Source organism: Trachinotus anak, unplaced genomic scaffold (genome assembly GCF_046630095.1).
Source record: "Trachinotus anak isolate AG129_WGS33_773 ecotype Australia unplaced genomic scaffold, CSIRO_AGI_Tana_v1 ptg000026l, whole genome shotgun sequence".
Lineage (NCBI taxonomy): Eukaryota > Metazoa > Chordata > Actinopteri > Carangiformes > Carangidae > Trachinotus > Trachinotus anak.
In genome coordinates, this window is record NW_027273877.1 from 9,195,895 (window position 1) to 9,217,919 (window position 22,025).

Genomic DNA, 22,025 nt, shown 5'->3' on the forward strand with positions numbered 1-22,025 from the left:
CATTACATAATTGTATGTTATGTTTCAGGTATAATCAATTCGTTTCAAAGTTTTATTTGTCACAGGCCAAGGTACAATGTAAAGTAAGTATATTATGAAAAATAAATATATGAATATATATGAATACATTAGTTGTTGGACTACTATTTAGAATTTCCCCAAGGGGCTAATAAAGCTAATAAAGTATCAATATATCTATCTATCTATCTGTACATATGCCGGGATATATTGAGGTATTTTACTCTGCCCAAGCCTGGTTTGTTTGTCTTTTAATGTTGGATGTGAAAGTAATAAAATGACTGGATGAAGATCTAAGATTTTCTATTGTCAGCAACAACTGTGGCTGAGGCTTTTTTTTACAATAAAACTGGATGAGTGATTGATTTTGTGTGTCTGCTTTCACAGGCCTCGTTATATTAGCAACAGTCACCTCAACAGTGAAAGAAAACAGACAGATGGCAAGAGATGAAAAGCAAGAGAAGGAAGGAAGACAGAAAAAGAGAGGGGGGGGGGCTTAATGGATACAGGGATGGATGCATGAACAAAATGAATCAATGTTTCTCTAGTAGACAAAGCCACAGAGTGTGAAGAGACGGAGTGAACGAGTAAGCCATGGAATCAATGAATGAAGGAGTGTAGCTAATACTTTCCCAGCAAGGGAGAGATGGAGTGAGGAGGAGAAAGACGGATTAAGAGAACAAACAAGTGAAATTCACAAATGGAGTTTCCTTTAAGCTTGGAGAGGAAAGACGGAGAGGAGAGGAAGAGGAGGTGAAAGGAGGGAGGAGTCAGGGAGGATTAGCAGGAGCAAGCAGAGTGAAATCAATTTCTAATTTCAACCTGACTCTCAAGTAAACTTTTGCGGGAGGAGGGTGAATGGAGGGGGACTGCTACTGCCAAGGCTTTTAGGTACATCACAAAGAAAACCGTGCCATAAATTTACATCACAAATACATCTCATTAAAGCTATGACAGCTAAAAAAAAAAAAAGCATGATGGCGAACAGGAAAATCGATGTGGTTTGGTCTAAAAATGAGGAACGGAGGGAACGAGAGTGGAGAGGGGAAGAAAGAGAGAAAGAGCTGGTTTTCAGCTTCAGCAATGAAAAGAGGGGCGACGCAGACGGAGGCGTTATCAAAACAGAGTGACAAAGAGAGGAGAGGAAAAGCTGCACACAGTCGCTCAGACCTGGAGCTGGAGCAGGGGCGGACTGAGACGATAACTCAGGCCGGGACTTTGACTCCAGCCCACACCGCCCGCACAAACCATCAGACTCTGCAGACCAACTGTTGGTTGATGTGACAGGTACCTGACTAGTTATACATTAGGTCACTATGTTCATCTAGGAAGGAAATTATCCAGATTACAAACACAGAAATTTGATGCTAACCAATAAATATGAAAAAAAAGTTTATTTATTTATTTATTAAATGTTATTATTATTTATTTTTAAATTGAGGCTACATGTGTGCCATATAGTCATAGTAGAACAATTAAATAAAATAAAATATATATATATATATATATATATATATATATATATATATATTTTTTTTTTTTTATGGCTGTCAATCGATTGAAATATTTAATTGCATGATTGTCCATAGTTAACTCGCAATTAATCTAAATTACTCACAAATATTTTTATCTGTTCTAAATGTACCTTAACGGGATATCTTTCAAGTTTTTTTTAATACTCTTATCAACATGGGAGTGGACAAATCCGCTTGCTTTATGCAAATGTATATTTATTATTACTGCAACAATACAAAACTCTTTTCTGAAATCTAATCAGCTCTTCACTGAGATGCACTGACTGAGGACAGATATGAATTTACATGTCTGGTGTTGATGAAAATGTCATTCATGTCACTGTAATCACTGTAATCTAACTTTAATCTGTCAGCAAACAGTTGGAATTAAACACTTTTCAAAGCCGTTTCCTGTAAAATAACGCATCTGGGTGTTTTTATTGACCTTATACAGCTTCCCCGTTTTTTCCCGTTCATCTGGATTTGGTCTCTGTCCGGTTTCTTTTGCTGGCCACAGTAAACACAAGGAAAAAGTCCTGACCCTGCCTGGTTCACACAGCCCACCTGTATTAAACACTTCTCAATGCTGGGGACACATTCATTTCAGAGAAGGTCATGCAGGCTGACATGTCCACATCCAGCACAGGTATCAGATCAAACTAATAACAAATAGCACTTTCTGACCAGTCTCTGTAACAGCAACATCATCAGCTAGTCCCAGAGCTGACCTCATTAGCTCTGCTGTGTCGATGCCAGACCGCTGTCAAAGACACTCTCTCACTTTCTATGTTATGTTCTAGAGCTGGTCAGACACCTGCTGCCTGCAGACAGCTAAAGCACTTCCTTGTTGCTGAAATGCATAAAGTCAGTAAGAACAGTTTTGCATTTTGGGGAGGATGTTTTCTCTTAAGCCTCTAACAGAGAGATTTATGGGAAGATCAATACCACTCTCATAGAAATCTGATAAAGAAGACGTTTGCCAAAATTACACAACAAAGCGTCCAGATGTTCCAGTTCTGCATGTGTGAAAAGACTCTACACAGCTTTTCGTGTCTCCAAAGGGAGCTGCGTCCTCAAGTGATGTCAGTTGAGTCAGTGTAAGTTGGTGGAAAGAAATGATGTCACCAGACGTCTGCAGGCCGCTCCTCGTGTTTGACGGCTCGAGGCCACATTGACCTCTACAGCTGTAACACACCTGAATCTCCTCCTTCACAGGCTGCATCCAACAGGTGGATGCTTCACAGCCCAAACCATCTCAAGATTGATTGCAGGGTCCTGAGTCTCTGGGACCCCGAGCACAACATTGGGGTTAATATTCTATTAAGATGTTAAATGCTTAAATTGGGATACATCATCTTAAACTGTTTATGCCTTGCCTCAGATGGCCCATCTCTTAGAGTTTATCCTCAAATTTAAATTCTAAAATGAAAAAGTTGGACCGACTCAACTCTGTTATAATATTCTGAAACCTTTTGAGAGGGTGTTACCAGTCTCTTTCCGTCTCTGCCATCCTCTCAGTTTATTTTGCACACACACCTTGAGCTCCTCCACTGCCTTGCGTAGCTCTTCGGGGGTCTTGTATGTGAAATCTCGCTCAAGGTAGTCTTCCTCGGCCTGGTTGATCCACTCCTGCATCTCCTGCATCTCCTTCCTCAGAGCCATGGTCTTATCAAGGCCACCTTTCAGAGCGGACTTCTTAGCGTAGGCCTGGACGGACACACACATTCAATCATTATGCTACACAGATGAATGAAAGCGGGAAAACGCACACACACTCGGGGTTAAGAACACACACCTGTTTGCAGACGTTCTCCCACTGGGCATTGAGCTCGTCCAGCTCTTTCTGGATGTGGACGGCAAACGGCGGCTCCGCCTCTTTCTTCAGGTACAGGCCCACTTCGTTGATGCCGTTCACGCTGGGTTGGATGGTGTGGATGTCATTCACCAGAGCCTGGCCAATCAGAGCGCAGGACGGACATGACATAGGTGGGATTATGACTGTGCACATTTCAGTGTGGTCTGAGTAATCTTTGATTAATAGATTAGTAATTTCTTTACTGGTTGATTTTTTATTTCCTCTCTGTTTCTACGGTGGCCCAGAGAGGTCACCACACTGCAACTGAAGAAAACACAAACAAATTCTTTTTCACACTTGCATTAATCTATTATAATACATGTATTATGTATTATTTGCAGCACACGTGTTTGAATGTGTTTTATGCTGCAGTGTGTTGAACTCTCTGGGCCACCGTACTGTTAATTTGGGTGTATCATAGGTAGATTATATCCAAAGCCATTTCATTTTCAATCATTCTCAACCTAAGTTTAAACGAGGCCACTGATGTGACAGTTCACTGTAAAGTAACATCAGGGTTTCCTCACTGTGCACTGCTCTAACTGTTTCTCCAGAGCCTCGGAGTCTCCCAGTGCCGGCCACTCCTCGTTCAGGAAGACGTCCACATCAGCCATCCACTTCTTTAAAGTCTTAACGTCGTTCTGCAGAAGAGACAAAAGAGAGGGCGACAAAATCCAGGGTGAAAATTAGAGCTGTCCCCTGAAAGTCGATGCATCAGTCCAGAAATGCCTCAGAGTTCGCAGAGAAATTCATGAGCTGTAAACTGACCGAACCACAATCTAAGGCCAGGAACACACTGGGTGTGTGACGTGAGCGTGGCGGCTGCGGAACGTCACGCAATGCAGAGATTTGTTGTCATGCAGCAAAAAACAGGCAGAGAAAAGACCTGCTGATGTGATTTTGACATCATACCAGCAACATTACACAAAACTGACACCTTCCACTATAGTCTCTATGTCTCAAGTCATAAATGTGAGGTTAAGTATTTTTTAACCATTTTAGCAGCTGCATATGAAGACACTCGCATTTTATCTGTCCAAAATAAATCAGAAATTAATTTATAATAAGAAGAAATCCAACATTCAAGTATCCTGCAGACACTAGATGCAGCTGCAGCTAGAGTGTTCCCGGTGTAACTGTGGTGGACAGGTGATGTAAACAGAGGACGGCGCAACACCAGACAGTGTGAGGCAGGGAAGCGCGACTCCCTCCTGTTGGCCACTCTCCAGAGAGACACTTTGCGGTGCACTAGGATTTCAAACTCATCTTTGACCAAGACACCAATTTTTACTTTCTCCTACTTTTCCCAGATGATGCAAAACGACATTAAAATGTGAGTTTTTCGGTAAAACAGGAGACTACAGGAGTCTGGTGTTTAATATGATGTATTAATGTCATGATGATGAGTGTGTATGAAAATAAAAGATACAGATCATGACCCAACAAACCTCAAGCAGCTGAACACTGAATATGCTGAAGATGACCCACTGCAGCTGTTATATAGTACAAGCTATTTGAAGTATTTAAGGTAAGCAGAGCTGTTGTCAGGGGACCCACCCACCCCACCAGTGTGAGAACTGTAGCTTCCAAAACAAACCTTTTTGAGACTCTAAGTTGTTTATCAGTGTCATTTATCTGTATTGATTAAATCTGAAGGACGTAATTGAAAGAACAGTATATCTGCGCCCCTGACTTTCCTCTGTGACCAGCATCAATGTGGAACTAAAGGAGGGGAGCATGAGTCAGCCAATCAGCAAACCAGAACATTTTTCAAATCCATTGAGTTTTAAAATATGCGACAGTCGCTCAGAATATGAGGCACAGGGTTTGTTTTTCAAAGTGAGAATAAATAAGGTAATAAAACCACTCTGTCTATATGGAGAACAGATCAGCCTTTGATTTGAATTAAGTGGAAGACGTTTTTACACAGAGGAATCTGGATTTACCTGGTTAAAGGGAAGATGTGTTTATGATTGGTTTAGTAGTAATACAAGGCTTTACGGTGAATGCTGATGATATCAGGTCCTGTGTAATGTTACAGTGCTACAGTGAGGAGCTTGGTAGCTGTCAATCATAATTAGGTTTGATGTGATCCCTTTCATTCGTCTCACCTCAAACTGCATCAGTTTGGCCATGAGCTCCTGGATCCTCTGGGCGTTGTCTGTCAGTGTGGCGCCGAGTCGTCTCCAACGCGCCATGATGGCGTCCATCTCTGTGCGATACCTGCAGCAGCAGAGAGGATCATGGAGACTCACTGGCTTGTGTTTCTTTATTGGTGCATCAACCTAATGCAGACTTCCTGCTCAAAACATTTCCTGTGCATTTATCGAGCGCTGCAGGGATGATGTATCTGTGGGCCAGTGCAAACCATCACCCTGGTTCCCTCAACAAACAGCCAATGGGATTATTCCCACAGAGTTTGTTTATCACAGAAAATAAGCTCTGTGACAAACAAAAGTTTATAACACTTATATGTTTTGTTCAGCACAATAATCTTCACATATGAACAGCACTAAAAGCCTAAGTGCAATCGCCAGAGGTAAAACTAGACAACTGTCGCATGACTTCCACGTCACCACCACTAAACTTCAACACTCGTAGTTTGATTTTGTGCTTTTACCTCCTCCATAAAAGCCGAAAGTTAGTAATAGTTCGTAAAAGTGCAAATGTAAACACAACAAGGCAATGACTGGTGAGTAGAAGATTTTAAGAGATGGTAAACATTTTAAAAAGTGGCACATTTACTGACTTTTGCAGAACATTATGATCATTATGAGGTTGACCTTTGACCTTTTGGACATAAAATCCAATTCAATCATTTTTATGAGGTCACAGTGACCTTGACCTTTGACCATCAAACTTGTATGAGTTCATCCTTGAGTCCAAGTGAATCAACCCTTGACTTTGGGACGAGGGAACAGGAAGTGCAAAAGCGCAAACTTATTTTCGGGCTCATTCCTGCAGCACTCTACTGAAGTGATTCTGAGGCTTAAAGAAGAGGTAATCAATTGTTACAGTGGCTTTATGAACAGGTACGTGTGCAGTTCTGTGCTGCTTTTCTCTAAAATTAAGCAAATCTACATATATTTTTAATGCATCTTCAAATGAGAAATCATTACATTTTCTAACACTGAGCCTTTATTAGAAATGAGATCTGTGCTTCTCATGTGTCTGTGGGGTGTACCGGTCTTTTCCAGAATCCGTGTGGGAGTTGTTAACTGCTGTTTTCTTTTTATTTTACTAAGCTTTAAGCCACAGTTGTACGCTTGTCGCACTGTCCCGGGTCGGAATACACTGGCAGGCGGAGTGTTATAAGTGGGCTAATGTCCAAGGTAAAATCTGGCTGCTACACCAGTGAGGAATTACTGTAAATGATCAATACTGAGATCTGCATCAAAATCCCATCTTGTTGAATTCTTTCCTTCAATGGATTACTCATCACTTCATTATTTTCCGAGTCTTACTTCTGGCTGATGTCTGGCGGAGCTTTTTGGAAGACCTGCTCCACAGCTGAGGTCAGGTAGTCCACCTCCCCCTGGTGCTCGGTCAGAGCCACCTGGAGGGCCTGGAGGTGGTAGAGAGAGTGCGAGAGGGAGAAAGAAAAGAGAACCAGAGTGAGGGTTATATGGGCATTTTTCCACACAACACATTTTGACAAGTGTATTTGACAGTCTCTAACTGTCAGTCACTCTATTTACACCCATGGCGAAAACTGGAGCATCAAAAAGGAGAGCTGGCTGGCAACAGGAAGATTTGAAAGGAAAGAGAGTCAAGAGACAGACGGGGAATTGACGAGTGATCTGATCTCTCCGGAGTCAAAACAAAAAAGAAAAAAAATGAGCTTCCTGCATGTTTCCCCTGCTTTCAGTTCAGTCCCGAATGTTTGATCATTATTACCAAACTACAAAGTGCTCAGAGAAGAAGGCATTGTTTGGCCTGCGTAATCTTACGGGGTCACAACTTTTGGAGATTTTTTAAGTGGGCCATGAGTTGAAAAAAGTCAAGAACCGCTGCTGAAGTACACACCAGACAATTTGTTGAAATCTATCTGTTAGAATCTATGTGTGTGTGTGTGTATATATATACATATATATATATATAGTATATAATACATTATTTTGAATTAGTGGAGACTTTATTTGCATGTGCGCATGTGAGGATCTATAAAACACAAAAAATCATTTTGGTAATGCTAAAAAATAATAATTAAAATCTAAATGTGAATATACAAAACAAAACATATATAAAACAAATAATATAAAACATCCCTAATTATAATGTCAATTCATGCACTTTATAGCATATTAACCATATCAAGGAACATTGCCTAGTGCTCTACAAACCAGTCATCATGCTGTCATTTCCTGAACACATTCATCAACAAATGTCTGTAGAAACACAGCAGTAGAAAACAGGACATTTCATGTCTTTATATGATTTATCAGAGAAACATACACCTCATTTAAAAGCCAAAATTCTTTAATAATTTAATTTTAATAGTAGCTATAATAGCATGTCTGTTACATCACAGAGTATTGAGTGGGGTGACATGGGGGGGGTTGGAGCTGACACTACACTTTGCTGCCAGTGTCAACATGTTGGAGCAAAATCCTTTTCACACAGTTTGATTTCGCTTACCCTGACGCGCTCGATGAATTACAAGTGGATACGTAAGGGAGTTCCCGGTGACCCTTTAGGCGGGAAGCAGTGGAGGAATATGGGGAAGAAAGCCGTGTTCGCACCAAGGTGGCTCAGAAGCTTAGTTTAGCTTAGTTCAAACACAGCCCCTGGGCAGGACATCCGTCAGTTACCACGGCTTACCCTCAATCCTTCTGCTGCCACACTGAATCCCAAGCAGGGAGGTATTAGGGACTATTTTTGCTCAAAGTTTTGGGGGTTTTCTTTTCTTCCTTCCTCCTTTCTCTGAATGATTTTCATGCAGCTCCACTGGAGAGCAAGGATTCACAGACCTCTGACACCTCCTATAACTGATTCATTCATCCCCTGCTTCACTTTGAGACGAGTGAGCCACTTTATTTGAGCAAAGACTCAACAAAAAGGGGAAGAGGTGCTACATCACAATGCAAAAAAATGCAAAACAGCTGAATAATCTTTGTGACCCGTTTGAACCAGCTCAGAAAGATTGGAGGGAGCTTGGAGCTGCAGTTAATTAGACACCATTAGCATATGAACGCTTTCTGATCTGTCACCATTACGGTAAAGGGATCGCTGGGTTTAGGCACAAAAACTAAGTGGCTTAAGTTTGGGTTAAAAATATAAACTACTTGGTCATCATTCAGGAAACACCCCCTGCGGTTCCCCTGTAAAGACTCCCACCTCACCAGCAGCAGCACCAACTACAGCCTATAAAATAACCAGAGAGTTTAATCATCAGCTCTTGTTGTGACATCTCTCTTCTGATTGGCTGACTGTTTTCTGAGCGATCCAGTAAAAATACAGTGAAAGTATCAAAGCCTCAGTCCACAGAGAAATGCACACAGCCTCTATTCAGAAACTCAGCCTTTAAACGAGCCGTCAGGACTTCTGCAACTTTGTGATGTCACAACAAAACAGTCACCACTCTCAGCCATGCCCCAACCCCGCCCACCTGCACCCACCATCCAACCTTGCAGGATTTGGTTTCTCTGAGTGTTTACCTGAAATCTACTATACTTGTATTGAATCACACAGAAAAGAGTCAGCCAATCAGAAGAGAGACACAGACCCTCTCTTCTGATTGGCTCTCCAACCTGTTGTTACTAGAGCTCAAGAGAGAAGCCTGAGAGAGGAGATGTAAAACAACACTGAGATGGTTTTTGCTTCTTAAAACCACAAAAATACCTTCTTATGGATATAAACACTTCAAATAAAACACAGTAAATCTGCTATATTTTTGTTTGATCACTCAGAAAACAATCAGCCAATCAGAGGAGAGGCTCAGAGTCTCTTTTCTGATTGGCGAGTTGACCTGTTGTTACTGGAGCTCCAGAGAGAAGCCTGAGAGAGGAGATGTAAAACTACACTGAGATGGTTTTTGGTTCCTAAAACCACAAATATATCTTCTTATGGATTCAAATAAAGCAGGTAAAGTGTATGGGACCTCTAAGGCAGGTATTTATTCTTCTTAAGATACTTTACAAGACAAATGACTGGCAGATAAATAAATAATGAAAATCATCATTAATTGCATCCCTCAATCATTTATCTGTGAAGCCCCTCCCTACTTCCCTCTCGCTAATGCAAAATCACACATCAGTCATAGGATGCAATTACACTGAAATTAGGGGTAGTCTTCACGTACGACAATCAGGTCTTTAATAACTTTTACCAGCAGCTGTAGATCACATTCACAAAGCCAAAACCAATCAGGACTGTTTTTACTCTCAGCTCTGTTGGTCAGGGCTCAAACTGAGATCTCAGCTGACAGGGGGCTTTCATTTATTTTAATTAAGAAAGTGACTAGAGTGAGAGGTGGTACTGTCATATCTGGGTACAGGAAATGTTTCTGACCACACATGTAACAACACGCAGAAGTCCTGTCTCTCTGAGCGATGAGAGGGGAAACAGTTGTGCTGAAAATGAACAACAGCTTATCAGTATGCAGAATGAATTCTTAATTATTATCTACAATCAACTTTAATTAATCTCAGGCTACGAGGCTTGATCCCCCTGTTATGCTACAAGACCATTATCAAGTTTAAAGCTGGCTGAGATACGTGCGCACACATACACACCACGCACACTTCCCTCCATGGTGTGACCTTGACTTAAGTTGAATATAAAAATCAACATAAATGCAACAACAACAACAAAGTAATAAAAAAAAAAAAAAAATCCTTATATTATTTTGATTTGAAATACGGGTTAACAATGAAAATAGTTTGTGTATGTGTATGTGTGTGTGTATGTGTGTGCTGACACCTCTGCACTGTGATAAACACAGACTGATTTGCTCAACTGGTGTTTTGCTCGCCCACTCTGGCCTGCTCTCTGCATGTTAAACAGATGCAAGCTGAGCTTCACAAAATCACTGACTTCCAGTGAAACTGAAATTCTCTCTGCTTGTTTTTGGGTTTCTGTCCAATTTAGCTTCTGTCAGCGCTGCTGCTTCAAATGAAGACTGCACTTCCTAGCATATGGGATATAGCTGTGATTATGGGTAGTTTATACAGTGATAGGTTTGAAGACTGTGACTTTTAGGTCACAATGAAATGGCATTTTAACAGCAACTTTCTCTTATAACAGGATTTTGGGCTGGTCTTTGTTCCTCAAATAATCTTCCTTCGCTTTACAATCCTGAGGTTAGGGCTTACATTTGGTTCTGGTGGGAACCACTAAAGATACTTTGGCAGTAAGTCATGGTATTTTAATATAAACTGACGTGCATACAATGAGTTATGTTTGGCATTTACTTGTAAATAGGTCTCTTTTATTTCCACCTGCTCCTCCTGTTTTTATTCATGGGCAGGCATTTGAAGACGTCCAACAGTTCAAGTATCTGGGGACAATAATTGACCATAAACTGATGTTTGACCCAAACACAATGCCTGTGGAAAGGCTCACCAGTGCGTGACCTTTTACACTTTTTATGAAAATGTTTTAACCTTTTTGTTTATCTGTCGGTTTGGGTCACTTACACTGAAAAACAGAAGCAGACAAAATCTTGAGGAACTCTCCATACTTCAAAAAGCCAGAGCCATAAAAAAAGGCCCAGTCATTCTTGGCGGACTGTTGTCACCCCCTGTTCAGTGAGTGTAAGTTGCTCCCATCTGGTTGCAGATATATTATGTCTGGATGCAGGACCAATAGACTCAAAAACTCATTTGTCCCTACCACCATTGATTTTTTGAACAGTCTAATGTAACTCCTTGACTTTTGCGTAAATTGTTTGAATCATTGCATATGATTACTGTATTCACTGGATTTATTTATTGCCCCTCAGGGATAATAAAGATAGCCTTGAACCTTGACCTTGGTGAATTGAACAAACACCTCAGGAACGCCCTGAAAGCTTGTGGCTAGCCAATCAGAGTGTTTGTCAAAACAGCAACAAGATCCAACAACAGCAGCACAACATACAGTACATGGCTGGATCAATATCTGTAGCTATATATATATATATATATATATATATATATATATATATATATATATATATATATAGAGAGAGAGAGAGAGAGAGAGAGAGAGAGAGAGATATACTTGCGTGTGGAAATCTGTGACCTTACACATTACTACATTAGAAGAGGTTGCACAGCACAAATATATATGTAGTTGTTGTTACTAAACATTTACACCTAGTAACTGCAGATGTAATTATGTAGTGTTGTATGTGTTTTATTTGAAATTTTGATATTCATAAGAAAACATATTTGTGGGTTTAAGCAATGCACCGAGCCTTTCTTCTGATTGGCTGACTGTTTTCTGAGTCAAATCAAATCAAATAAAAATATGGCAGATTTCAGGTAAACACTCCTGCAAGGTTGTGATGGTGGGTCCATATGGGCGGGGCTTGGGGCATGGCTGAGGGCAGTGACTGCTTTGTTGTGACATCACAAAGTTACAGAAGTCCTGACAACTCGTTTTAAGGCTCAGTTTCTGAATAGAGGCTCTGTGCATTTCTCTGTGGTCTAAGGCTTTGATACTTTCACAGTATTAATATAGAACCTAGACCTGCTTTATAATCAAAAACACATGGCAATCTCGCTTTATATAATATGGGATCTTTAACATATCTGACCCAAAACTTGATAAAATCTTGTCCTGAATTAGGCTCACTTTATCTGTCTGTCTTACCTTCTGCTTCCCTGTCAGATGCTCATGTAACTTAGTTCATTTAACTTTCACTAATATGTTAAAAACTTCCCCAGTTATTAACATTTGAAAATGACCTTTTCAAAAGCACACTCCACCTTACTTAATGATTATACAGAGATCTTCTGCTTACGGCAGTAATTTGGGGATGTCTTAGTGTATCAGATGTGTACAATTTACTCAGTAGGTTATGGGTATGAATCAGACTCTTGGTTAATGGGGCATGTCATCTGTTTTCTCTCCCCTCTCTATCTGCCTGCTACCTCACAGAGAAGCAGGCAGCATCCTTTAAAAGCGTGCTGCTTTGGCAGTTCGGCATCACCAGCGGTAATATAACTTTACTACGCGTACTAAAAACTGATTACAGTGTTATACAACCTAACAGGATTATAGAGCCAACCTCATTTTGGCTTTTTATGGGAATTTGTAAATAGAGCTGAGCAGCAGTGTTGTCAAGAGCATACATAGTAATACAGAGCAGAGCCACCGATCAGCTGAATCACTGTTGACTCCTCGCGGATGGTGGGATTATAGTACACCCACCTAACAGCATAATTACAAATTATGAGCTGCCATTACACCATCCTCCAATATTAAACTACACTACATGATCTAAGCCCAGTTATTTTTAAGATGTTTTTTATGCCTTTATTTGATAAGGAAAGTGGAGAGAGAGGAAATACAGCAGAGACTGTGGGGGAGAGACATGCAGGGTCTGAAAGTTAACCAAGGACTAGCTGCTCAGGGCTCAGTATGGCCACATGGTATGCACCCTAACCACTCGGCTATGAGGATGTCCCAGCACCTGATAAATTAAGCTGATAATATAAAGTGTTGAAATATCTCAGCTTGTTGAGTCTTTGGAACTTTTGATACAATAGAAACAAGTTAAAATGTTTTAAAATGGTTAACAGTTGCAATCATATCTGGAGTTGAAGCTACTGAAATTAGCAAAAGAGTAAAGAGACTATCGGGGTATGTAAAACATAGCATAGAATGAAAGCAATTGTACACTGCTGCCACACGATTGGATGATTGGATAACTGCACCAATAAGCAGATGCGCAGGTGTTGCTAATTAAATACTCTGTGAATCAATATGTACAATACAGTCAACAGTCCACTGCACACTATGTTATTACTGCCCCTTCATACTGTGTGAATGTAAAGCCAGATTGTTTTCTTACCTTTACACTAAAAGACACATCTTCAAACATTTATAAAACTCTCAGAGACACACAAACTTTTATGACTTCGAAATCCACATAAAGTTCAGATAATATATTAAAATATAATTATATCACTTTATATTCATGTACACCTGTGTATGTGTGTGTGTGTATGTGTATGTGTGTGTACCTGAACATCCTTCAGTCTCTGTTCCATAACAGGATACTCTGTAACGGCTGTGGATGGCAGGGCCAGTTTGGCCTCGCAGTGTTGTAGCCATGCCAACAGTGTTGATATGGTTTCCTTATAACGAGCTGGGGGCAAGCTCTCCAAAACTTCAGACAGACAGGGAGAGAGAGAGAGAGAGAGAGAGAGAGAGAGAGAAGTGTCAGAGAGGCTTTCACGTGATCTGTGCTCGTTGTAGCACTGCAAACTGCAAAATCTACACAGTGAATGACACTTTTTACTTAAATGTCACAAATATAATCCTGATATATATTTTAAACCACCTTCTATCCTCCAGTCTTTCTTTAAGAAATTATTTTTATTTTTATTCATCTGTCTATTATTTTATCAGCTAGATAAAAGACATTGAGGAACAAAAGCTTTCTTTTGTTGGCACATGCTTTATTTCAGTTTTGCTTAATTTAAGAGCAGCATTTGATACACAATTAACCAATACATTTTTATTGACCGGATGATATGAGGCTCATTTTCTAGCGTTGCTGTAATCTGGTTTCAGTTTCCATTTGTAAAATTCCAAAGATTTAATCAATGCGAGACTTTTACTAAAAGTAGAGAGATGAGATCACATTACGCTCATTTTAGCTTCTTTGACTGGCTGCTTGTTGATTTTAGAATTGACATTAAAGGTCCCACATTTTACACTTTTCCAGTGTTTTATTTGAAGTGTTGATTTCCATAAGAAGATAAATTAGTGGTTTTAACTGCTAAAAACCATCTCAATATAGTTTTTCATCTCCTCTCTCAGACTTCTCTCTAGAGCTCTAACAACAGGTCATTGAGCCAATCAGACAGACAGACTCTGAGCCTCTCTATGTGATTGGCTGACTGTTCTCTGAGTGTTGAAAATATAGCAGATTTCAGGTAAACACTCAGAAAAACCAAATCCTGCAAGGTTGCGAAGTTACAGAAGTCCTGATGGCTTGTTTTAATGCTCAGTTTCTGAATACAGGCTGTGTGCATTTTGTCTGTGGATTGCACATTGTTATACTTTCACAGTATTCATATATCACTTAGGCCTGCTTTGTAATGAAAAAAGACACGGACATCTCACTTTCTATAATATGGGACCTTTAAGTCCCTATGAACCTTGACATAATCTCAGGCAGTGGCCTTTTAACAATCCCAGAGTCAAGGTGAGGGACCAGGCTCTAAGACTCTGTAACGATCCGTCTGAAAAGATGCACTTGGCTCAGTCTACTTGCTTTTTAAAATTACTTTTCAGATGTACTACTTACCCTGATTTTAGTTCTAACTCCTGTTTCAAGACTTAATTACTCTTTGTAGCTAAGCTAGCAGCATGGCTCTGGGGATGGCACTGACATTCATTTTACCAATTTTTCCCTGACTGGAATATCTAATCAACAACTGGACAGCATGCTGACGTTAGCTCAAGTACAGCCTCAGTGAGCTATTATTATGGCTGTAGAGTGTTGTAGTTCACGTTTGTGGATCTCTGTTTTGGTTCTCTATCGTGATGTGCTTTTGTTGAAATGCATTATTAATTAATTTCACAACCCGCGTGTGAAATGAAAATATGTTTCACCAGATTTAGAATTTAAATGTGTTGCTATATGCTGAATATACTGTATTTTTACTCCTGCATTCTTCACAATGTAACATTCAGTTCTTCTATAATATACTTAAATGGACTCTTTTTAATTCATGATGATGAAGCTTCCTTGATTTGAACTGAACTCATTTAAAGCAATGTGCTGACCCGACCAGAGCTGACTTCAGAAGCAGAAAAGACACCACAAAAGGAAAAAGGAATCATTTAAATAACTGCATTCCTTTCAGAGAAAATCTTTTTATATGCTTCTCAACCATTTCCGCCTTCAGGAATTTGGCAGAGTAATCTGTGTGCAGACCTCTACCCAGCCATGTGTGAGTGGCCAAATGTGTGTGTTAGATATCTCACCCCTGGCGTGGATGAGAAAAGCACAGTGTGTGGCACGAGGGAAGAAACTGTCTGAGTGAGTAAACAAGTATAGTTTGTCTGCTTGGGTGTCAGCATCTTTCTCGCTTTCTCTTATCTCTCTCTAGCTGACTCTCCTTCTCCTCCTTTCTTCCCACTCCCTGCATTTTTCTCTGTTACTGCCTTTTCCCTCAGTGTCATCTCTTCAGTGGCTATATTTTACGGTGGCCCTGAGAGCTCCGCACTGCAACACATGCAAATAGACAAAACACAAGCAAATTCAGGAAACATCTTCATCAATTTGACAACACATGAGCTGCAAATACGCACAACACAATCAAACAGACAGACGAGAGACTGGCAGCGACGTTAAGGCGAGTGCATGCAGGAACGTCTCCCAGCGGCAGCGCGATGGCGTCGTTTATTAATCGCAATGTCAAGAAAGAGAGAAGGCCGAGGAGCAGCCAAAGAGGAGATGGTCAGAGGGTGTGATGTTAGCTATAGTAGCAGGAGGGTTGTGAGTATTACTTCTGGAGCTGGTGTGCAGGCTACGGGAAACTGTTTCTGCGCATTACCTTTGCAGCAGCAACTGGAGCAACAGTTTTCTGTCTTGTTGTTTACTCTGTGTCATGGTATTTGTCTGTACAAAGTGCAAAGGGTTTTTATGAAGACCTAAAAATGGATGAAATTCAAAATGCTATGTCAGGTAACGTTAGCTTCCTTGCTAGCTTAGCTACGGTAATATTAAGTCTTTCTCCAGAATTGTATACCCATACACATTTTAACGCACAGTGAGACTAGCAGAGTGAGAGATCCTATCCTTAGAAAGGTTAGTTAGTGAAAAAAAAAAATGTCAATGTGGGAGCTCTGTGAAAAGTGGTCCCTCAATAATTTTGTTGATGGCCTTGAAAATGTAAGTACAATCAGTACAAGTACATTCAGTACAGTCTGAGACACATTGCTGCAACACAGAAAAAAACCTGTGGACCAAAAAGCATGGCCTTCATAGCAAATTTGGATATTTGCAAAACTTTTTCACGTGTGATGTCATTCCAATATACTGTCAATGGGCTCAGGGAGCAGGGGCACAGAGAGAAGCACTAATGAGCATGTGCAGTCAACTGCACGTGGATGCTAGGTGGACCAATAAGTGAGTAAACATTTTTGGCTAATCTGCTCAGTGAGCAATTTCAAATGAATGGGAACCATCTACCCATATCTTATCTATATTAGCTTTGATGTAAAACTACACTGAGATGGTTTTTGGTTATTAATAACACAAATATATCTTCTTATGGATATCAACACTTGAAATAAAACACAGAAGAGTAAAACATGGGACCTTTAAATCAAAATTTGAACCGCAGTGTAGAATGAGAGATAGTCGATGAAGTTTTGCGAGCGTTTGTGAACTTACTTTTTGACATCTTCATTATCTTTAATTTATTTTTATTGAAAGAGGTGTTCTATAATAATAATTCTATATCAAATGCTTTTGGTGACATGTAAAATGACAAAAACACTTAAAACATGAGGTCTGCAAGACGCTGCTCCTTCTGCATGGCAACCAAAGAATGGTATCAATCTTCTCATGCAACTAACTCTTGACAAAACAGCGAACAGGCCTAAGCAAATTTCCCAAAATGTCAAACTACCATGTGCTGATAATGAGCTGCTTGCTCTATTCAACACTGGATGATAGTCAGAACTCAATGATACATGATGCTGCTGTGTGCATATCACTGGTTGCAAATGAGGGCGCAATGAAGGGTCTGGCTTGGACTTTCTTTTGACTTTGGTCCCATATTTAAATAAGTGTCTGATAATAAGATTCCTAACAGTTTTCCATAAGGAAACGCTCTTTTCTCTTTTCCCACTACACAGACATCAGAGGTCCAAGGACACTTCAACAAGGTGGATGTTTGTTGCCCCCAGGTCATTTGGTTAAAAGCAGTCTGCTATTGAAATAACCTGTTCATAGTCGGTGAGTTGTTAAGAATGTTTGCGTGGTTTTGAACCCCGCCTGGGATATAAAATCATAACTATGATACCGACAGTGCAGCATAAACAACGTTCAATAACACAAACCACCATGCTGTGCTGTGTCATCGCTGCAGGCTGTGTGTGTTTGCATGATCTCAGTGTGTTCATTCTGTTTTCCCACAACCACAACAAGTGTGTCTTAGCTGAATGCTGGGTTTGTTGTTGCATTTGTGGGTAGAGACATTTGCTTCACCAGATCTGTCTGATACGGTGTGTGGGCATGGCTGACTTTGAGCAGCAGGAAACTGAACAGCCACGTACTGTATATCCTCTAAAGTGCTGAATCTGGAGTCAGTCACAGACCCGGCAAGTCAAAAAAAAAATATATGGAAGGAAAATGATGATATGTTGGTTTGAAAGGATTGCAAACCGTGATCAGCAGATTATATCATTACATGATCAAAAACCAGAACTACAACAGCAACCATCCCACAGGATCGAGACTGAATCCAAACCGAACATTTCTAACAATGTGACCCCGGGTGTCAGTAAGAGCAGGAAGAGCTGCTTTGGGTTTTAAAGCAGCTAATTAACATTCATATTAGTCATATTTTAACATTAGTATTCAATTAATAATACATATCAATAAGATACTGACAGACAAAACAGAGCCACACACACAACTGAGCTGAACTGCTCCACTTCTTATTTACATATTACTTAACAATACTACAATAAGAGTCTGATTGACTATGTTGTACCATTATGAAGGGACCACTGTGTTCACCAGCATCTTTGAGCTGCAGACTTCAATCAGTTTTTTGTTTTTTTTAAGCCTGGACCACATCCCCTTATCAGCACTCTGCCAGCTTCTGATTGGCTAATTCCCTCGACTTGTCTGGGCACGATGAGGGCTTGTTCAATCACAGAGAAAACAAGCCGCCATGTTCATCAGTCTGTTTCTCACTGAAGGGGCCTCCTCCTCAGCAGTGTCAGTCAAAAACACCGACATTTTCTGTGCGTGACATCGGCTTTTTTTCATATTGTCAAATTTAATTTAAGAAATGTAATCAAGTCGGGTTTAACTAACAGACTGTTGCAAAAGAGTGTTTGAATTTTGATGTCAACAGAACATGAGATGGCACTCAGGAATTAATATATTTAAGAAATGTTTTTGATTAGTTGCTTCGTGTTTTATGAAACTTCCTGCCCAAGCCTGCTGATATCACACAGAAGTCTACTGACTGCAACAGACCTGAGGTTGGAGTTTTTGTCATCTGGCTCAACTGAACCTAACATTATCCATCTGATAACCTGTGCTATGAAGCTGGTCATCAACTGGCTCAGTTCATCAAGTATATAACTAACTAATATATAGCAATTCCCTGTATACACGTCTCTCCCATAAATCTCCTTGTTCCCTGCAACTCATCCAAAATGCTGCAGCTAGACTCCTAACTGGTTCCAAAAAACATGTTACGCCTCATTTCAGCCTCCTTATATTGGCTACCTGTGTCTTTTAGGACTGATTTTAAAATAAGGTTTGGCACCTGCTCAAATCTCAGAACTGCTCTCCTCTTATGACCAAACGCGCTGCCTGGGAACCTCGGGGAAAACTCTACTATCTGTCCCAAAGTCTCAGCTGAAAGCCAAAGGTGACTCTGCATTTTCTGTTAGAGCCCCCAGACTTTGGACTTAGCCCTGCCCGAAGAGATCAGGCGTTGCCCCAGTTTAAAACGCAACTCAAAACACAGTTGTATCAAGTAGTTTTTAAATCTTGATTTTACCTTTGGTTTCTACTTTTGGTTTCATTCTCTTTTGTCTGTTTTATTGTTTATTGTTTTTATGTATGTACAGCACTTTGTAACTCTGTTTGAAAAGTGCTATTATAAGTATCATTATTATTATTGTTATTATTATTATTATTATATGAAAAGAAATGCTGATACCTGCAGGTAAATTCAGCTACAGCGACATTTCACAAAGTGATATTCAACAAAGTGGACTGAGAACAATATGATCACATGACTAGAATAAAAAAGAAACACTTGAAATCATTTCCAATCATTAAAATCAGGCTATTGTAATTAAATGCATTAATTATCATTAGGTTTCTTCCTAAGTGAGTGTTTTTGTCTGATGATGAACAAGCTCTTATGCACATGTGATGCAGATAAAAAAGTTATTGTCGGACTGTTCATGTGTGATGAGGTCAAGCTGACTGAAATGTTCCTTTATAATCCTGAAATATTTAACAGTGTGTGAATAATTTTAATAATCAAAGACATCAGAGGTTTAGTTTTTTTTTAGTTCTGGTCACAGAGTCTCCTCATGTTATTCTGAGCTGCAGTGATGAAGAGGAGAGTAAAAGCTTCATCACTGTTGGGAATCCTGTCAGATTAAAGAATCTGTGTTTAGTTCAGATGAAGCTATAATAGTAATAATGTAGGTATTTAGTGTGATGAACTCTCCTCTGTTTGTTAGAAGCTCTGTTTTAAAACCAGAATGGACACGTGCAGTTTCTAGAACAGCAAAACAGCTCCACTGATCGATAAAAAAACATATTGCTGCTATTATTTATCACTTAATTGTAAACTATGTTGTCCCTGTCGGGATCCTGTAGGAATGACGACTCAGATTTTCCAGTAATCTGATTGGTCAGTAGTTGGGCTGTTGACAGGTTTTGATCTGATCCTCTGGGGTAGGTTTGAAGTTCAGCATCAGTTACCATGGTGATTTACCTCGGTAACAAGTTAACCACTGTCATCGTAATAAAAACCCAGAGTTGAAGTACTTTTACTTATCATTAGTTAATGTGGAGTATTTTTACTAAGTGAGTGGTGAACTCCAGTGAATGGAGAAGTGGTTTTACTTGAAGAATCAAAATATAACTTTCATTAAATTTTAAGAATGTAGCGTTTATTCTGAAAAACTGCACCCACCAGCTACTGAACTAAGGGCACCAAACAAACACAGGGGTCACAAGGTGGAACAAATACAGATAACTCCTCTGCTCTGCACTAAATGAGTTGCTGGGATTATTATTATTATTTTTTTTTTGCAGTGAATCAGCATCTCCTGTCTCTCACCCAGTTGCAGCTGCCTCTCTCTGGCTCTCAGATTATCCAAAACCTTCTGGTAGTGCTCTTTGAAGGCGTTGATGTCGGCGTCCAAGAAAGCCGAGGGGTCCTCCTCCCCTTCCTTTTCCTCCTTCAGCTCCTTCAGCTGCTTCTCCAGCAGGTCCACCTGAGGCTGCAGGGAGGCCAGGCGAGCCACCTCCTCCTGACATTATGGATGAACAGATGAGGAGGAGAGAGTCAGTCAACCACAACAACCAACAACTCCCTTGTTAGCAAAGAAAATTGATGAAAAAAGAACTAGTCCAATAAAAAAACTGATCTGTGGAAAAATATTCTGTTTTCATTAAACTTCCACCTTCCACCTTCTGCTTTACAGAAATGTTTCAATAAAGTTCCAGTTGTTAATGAATAGGAAGCCAACCAAGAAATTAAACCAGCTCAGCAAAAACAAAAAATGTGCCCGTGAAATTATTTCTCCTGAGCTTCAAACTGTGCAGACAGAACGGGGGAAATCACTGCTGTGACCAGAGTGTGGTTCAATCAGTTGTTCTATACTTTTCTACAACTGGTTTGTACCAAAGAAAAAGGCAAAAAATTATATTTCAATCATGTTTTGCTAATTCCTGCCCCAGAGGTGTGAGGCAGGCAACTGCTTGGGACCTTCAACAACCAGTGGACGATTTGTAATGACATATCAGTAGGAAACCTCCCTAAAGGGGCCCCGTTCGGAATAAAAACACTGGGGACTGGGGATTGGTTGTTAGGTACCGCCATTCACAGCTCATTCATGTCTTTGTCTGGCTAGTGATTGGTCGACTCACTGAACACCGTCAGTCCAGAGCCACATCAGAGCTTCCTCACTGAGGAGTAAAGTGTTGAAAAAGTTCCTAGATCAGTGGTTCCCAACCTGCGGGCTGTGGCCCACTGGTGGGTCGCAAAGGTTTTGCAAGTGGGCCAAAAATTGTGCAAAACTGCACAATTTTGGTGAAAAAATGTAATTATAAAAAACATAAATATTAATACAAATGATATTTTAAATGTCTTATATCAAAATGATCTTAAACATCAACCAACATTTTTGAGATTTTCAAGTGGGCCATGAGTTTGAAAAGATTGGGAACCACTGCTCTAGATATGTCACTAGCTGCTATTATAAAAAAAAGTAGCTGAGGGTTTTTTAAAGATGCCAAATCAAGCAGAAAAATTGCTAAAGTGTGAAAACCGCTCAGTAGGGAACCTCCCTTCAACGAGCTTTTTGTGTGTAGATGAGCACTGGTCTTATAATGTGGGTTATTTATAAAGTGACAGTGTTATTTAGTCTGGTTATTTATTTTGGTTTTTATTGTGGTTTATTAGATATATTTTGAAAACTTTTCAAGTTCGTTATATTTAGAAAATTCCACTAACGTGAACATTTGAAATAAAATAAAA

The 22,025-nt window shown here is 40.0% G+C and overlaps 1 protein-coding gene across 10 annotated transcripts in view; it reads right to left on the reverse strand.

Moving 5' to 3' along the window:
- dmd (dystrophin) overlaps nucleotides 1–22,025 on the reverse strand; it is a 298,427-nt gene that overhangs the window by 103,541 nt on the left and 172,861 nt on the right. For all 10 annotated transcript variants that reach the window (XM_071463817.1, XM_071463813.1, XM_071463810.1 and 7 more), the window contains 7 exons: nucleotides 20,604–20,796; nucleotides 13,560–13,705; nucleotides 6,852–6,952; nucleotides 5,499–5,610; nucleotides 3,915–4,028; nucleotides 3,328–3,483; nucleotides 3,069–3,239 (listed from right to left, as the gene is read on the reverse strand). In XM_071463817.1, coding sequence (XP_071319918.1) covers nucleotides 3,069–3,239; nucleotides 3,328–3,483; nucleotides 3,915–4,028; nucleotides 5,499–5,610; nucleotides 6,852–6,952; nucleotides 13,560–13,705; nucleotides 20,604–20,796 — 993 coding nt within the window. The remainder of the gene's footprint in view (nucleotides 1–3,068; nucleotides 3,240–3,327; nucleotides 3,484–3,914; nucleotides 4,029–5,498; nucleotides 5,611–6,851; nucleotides 6,953–13,559; nucleotides 13,706–20,603; nucleotides 20,797–22,025) is intronic.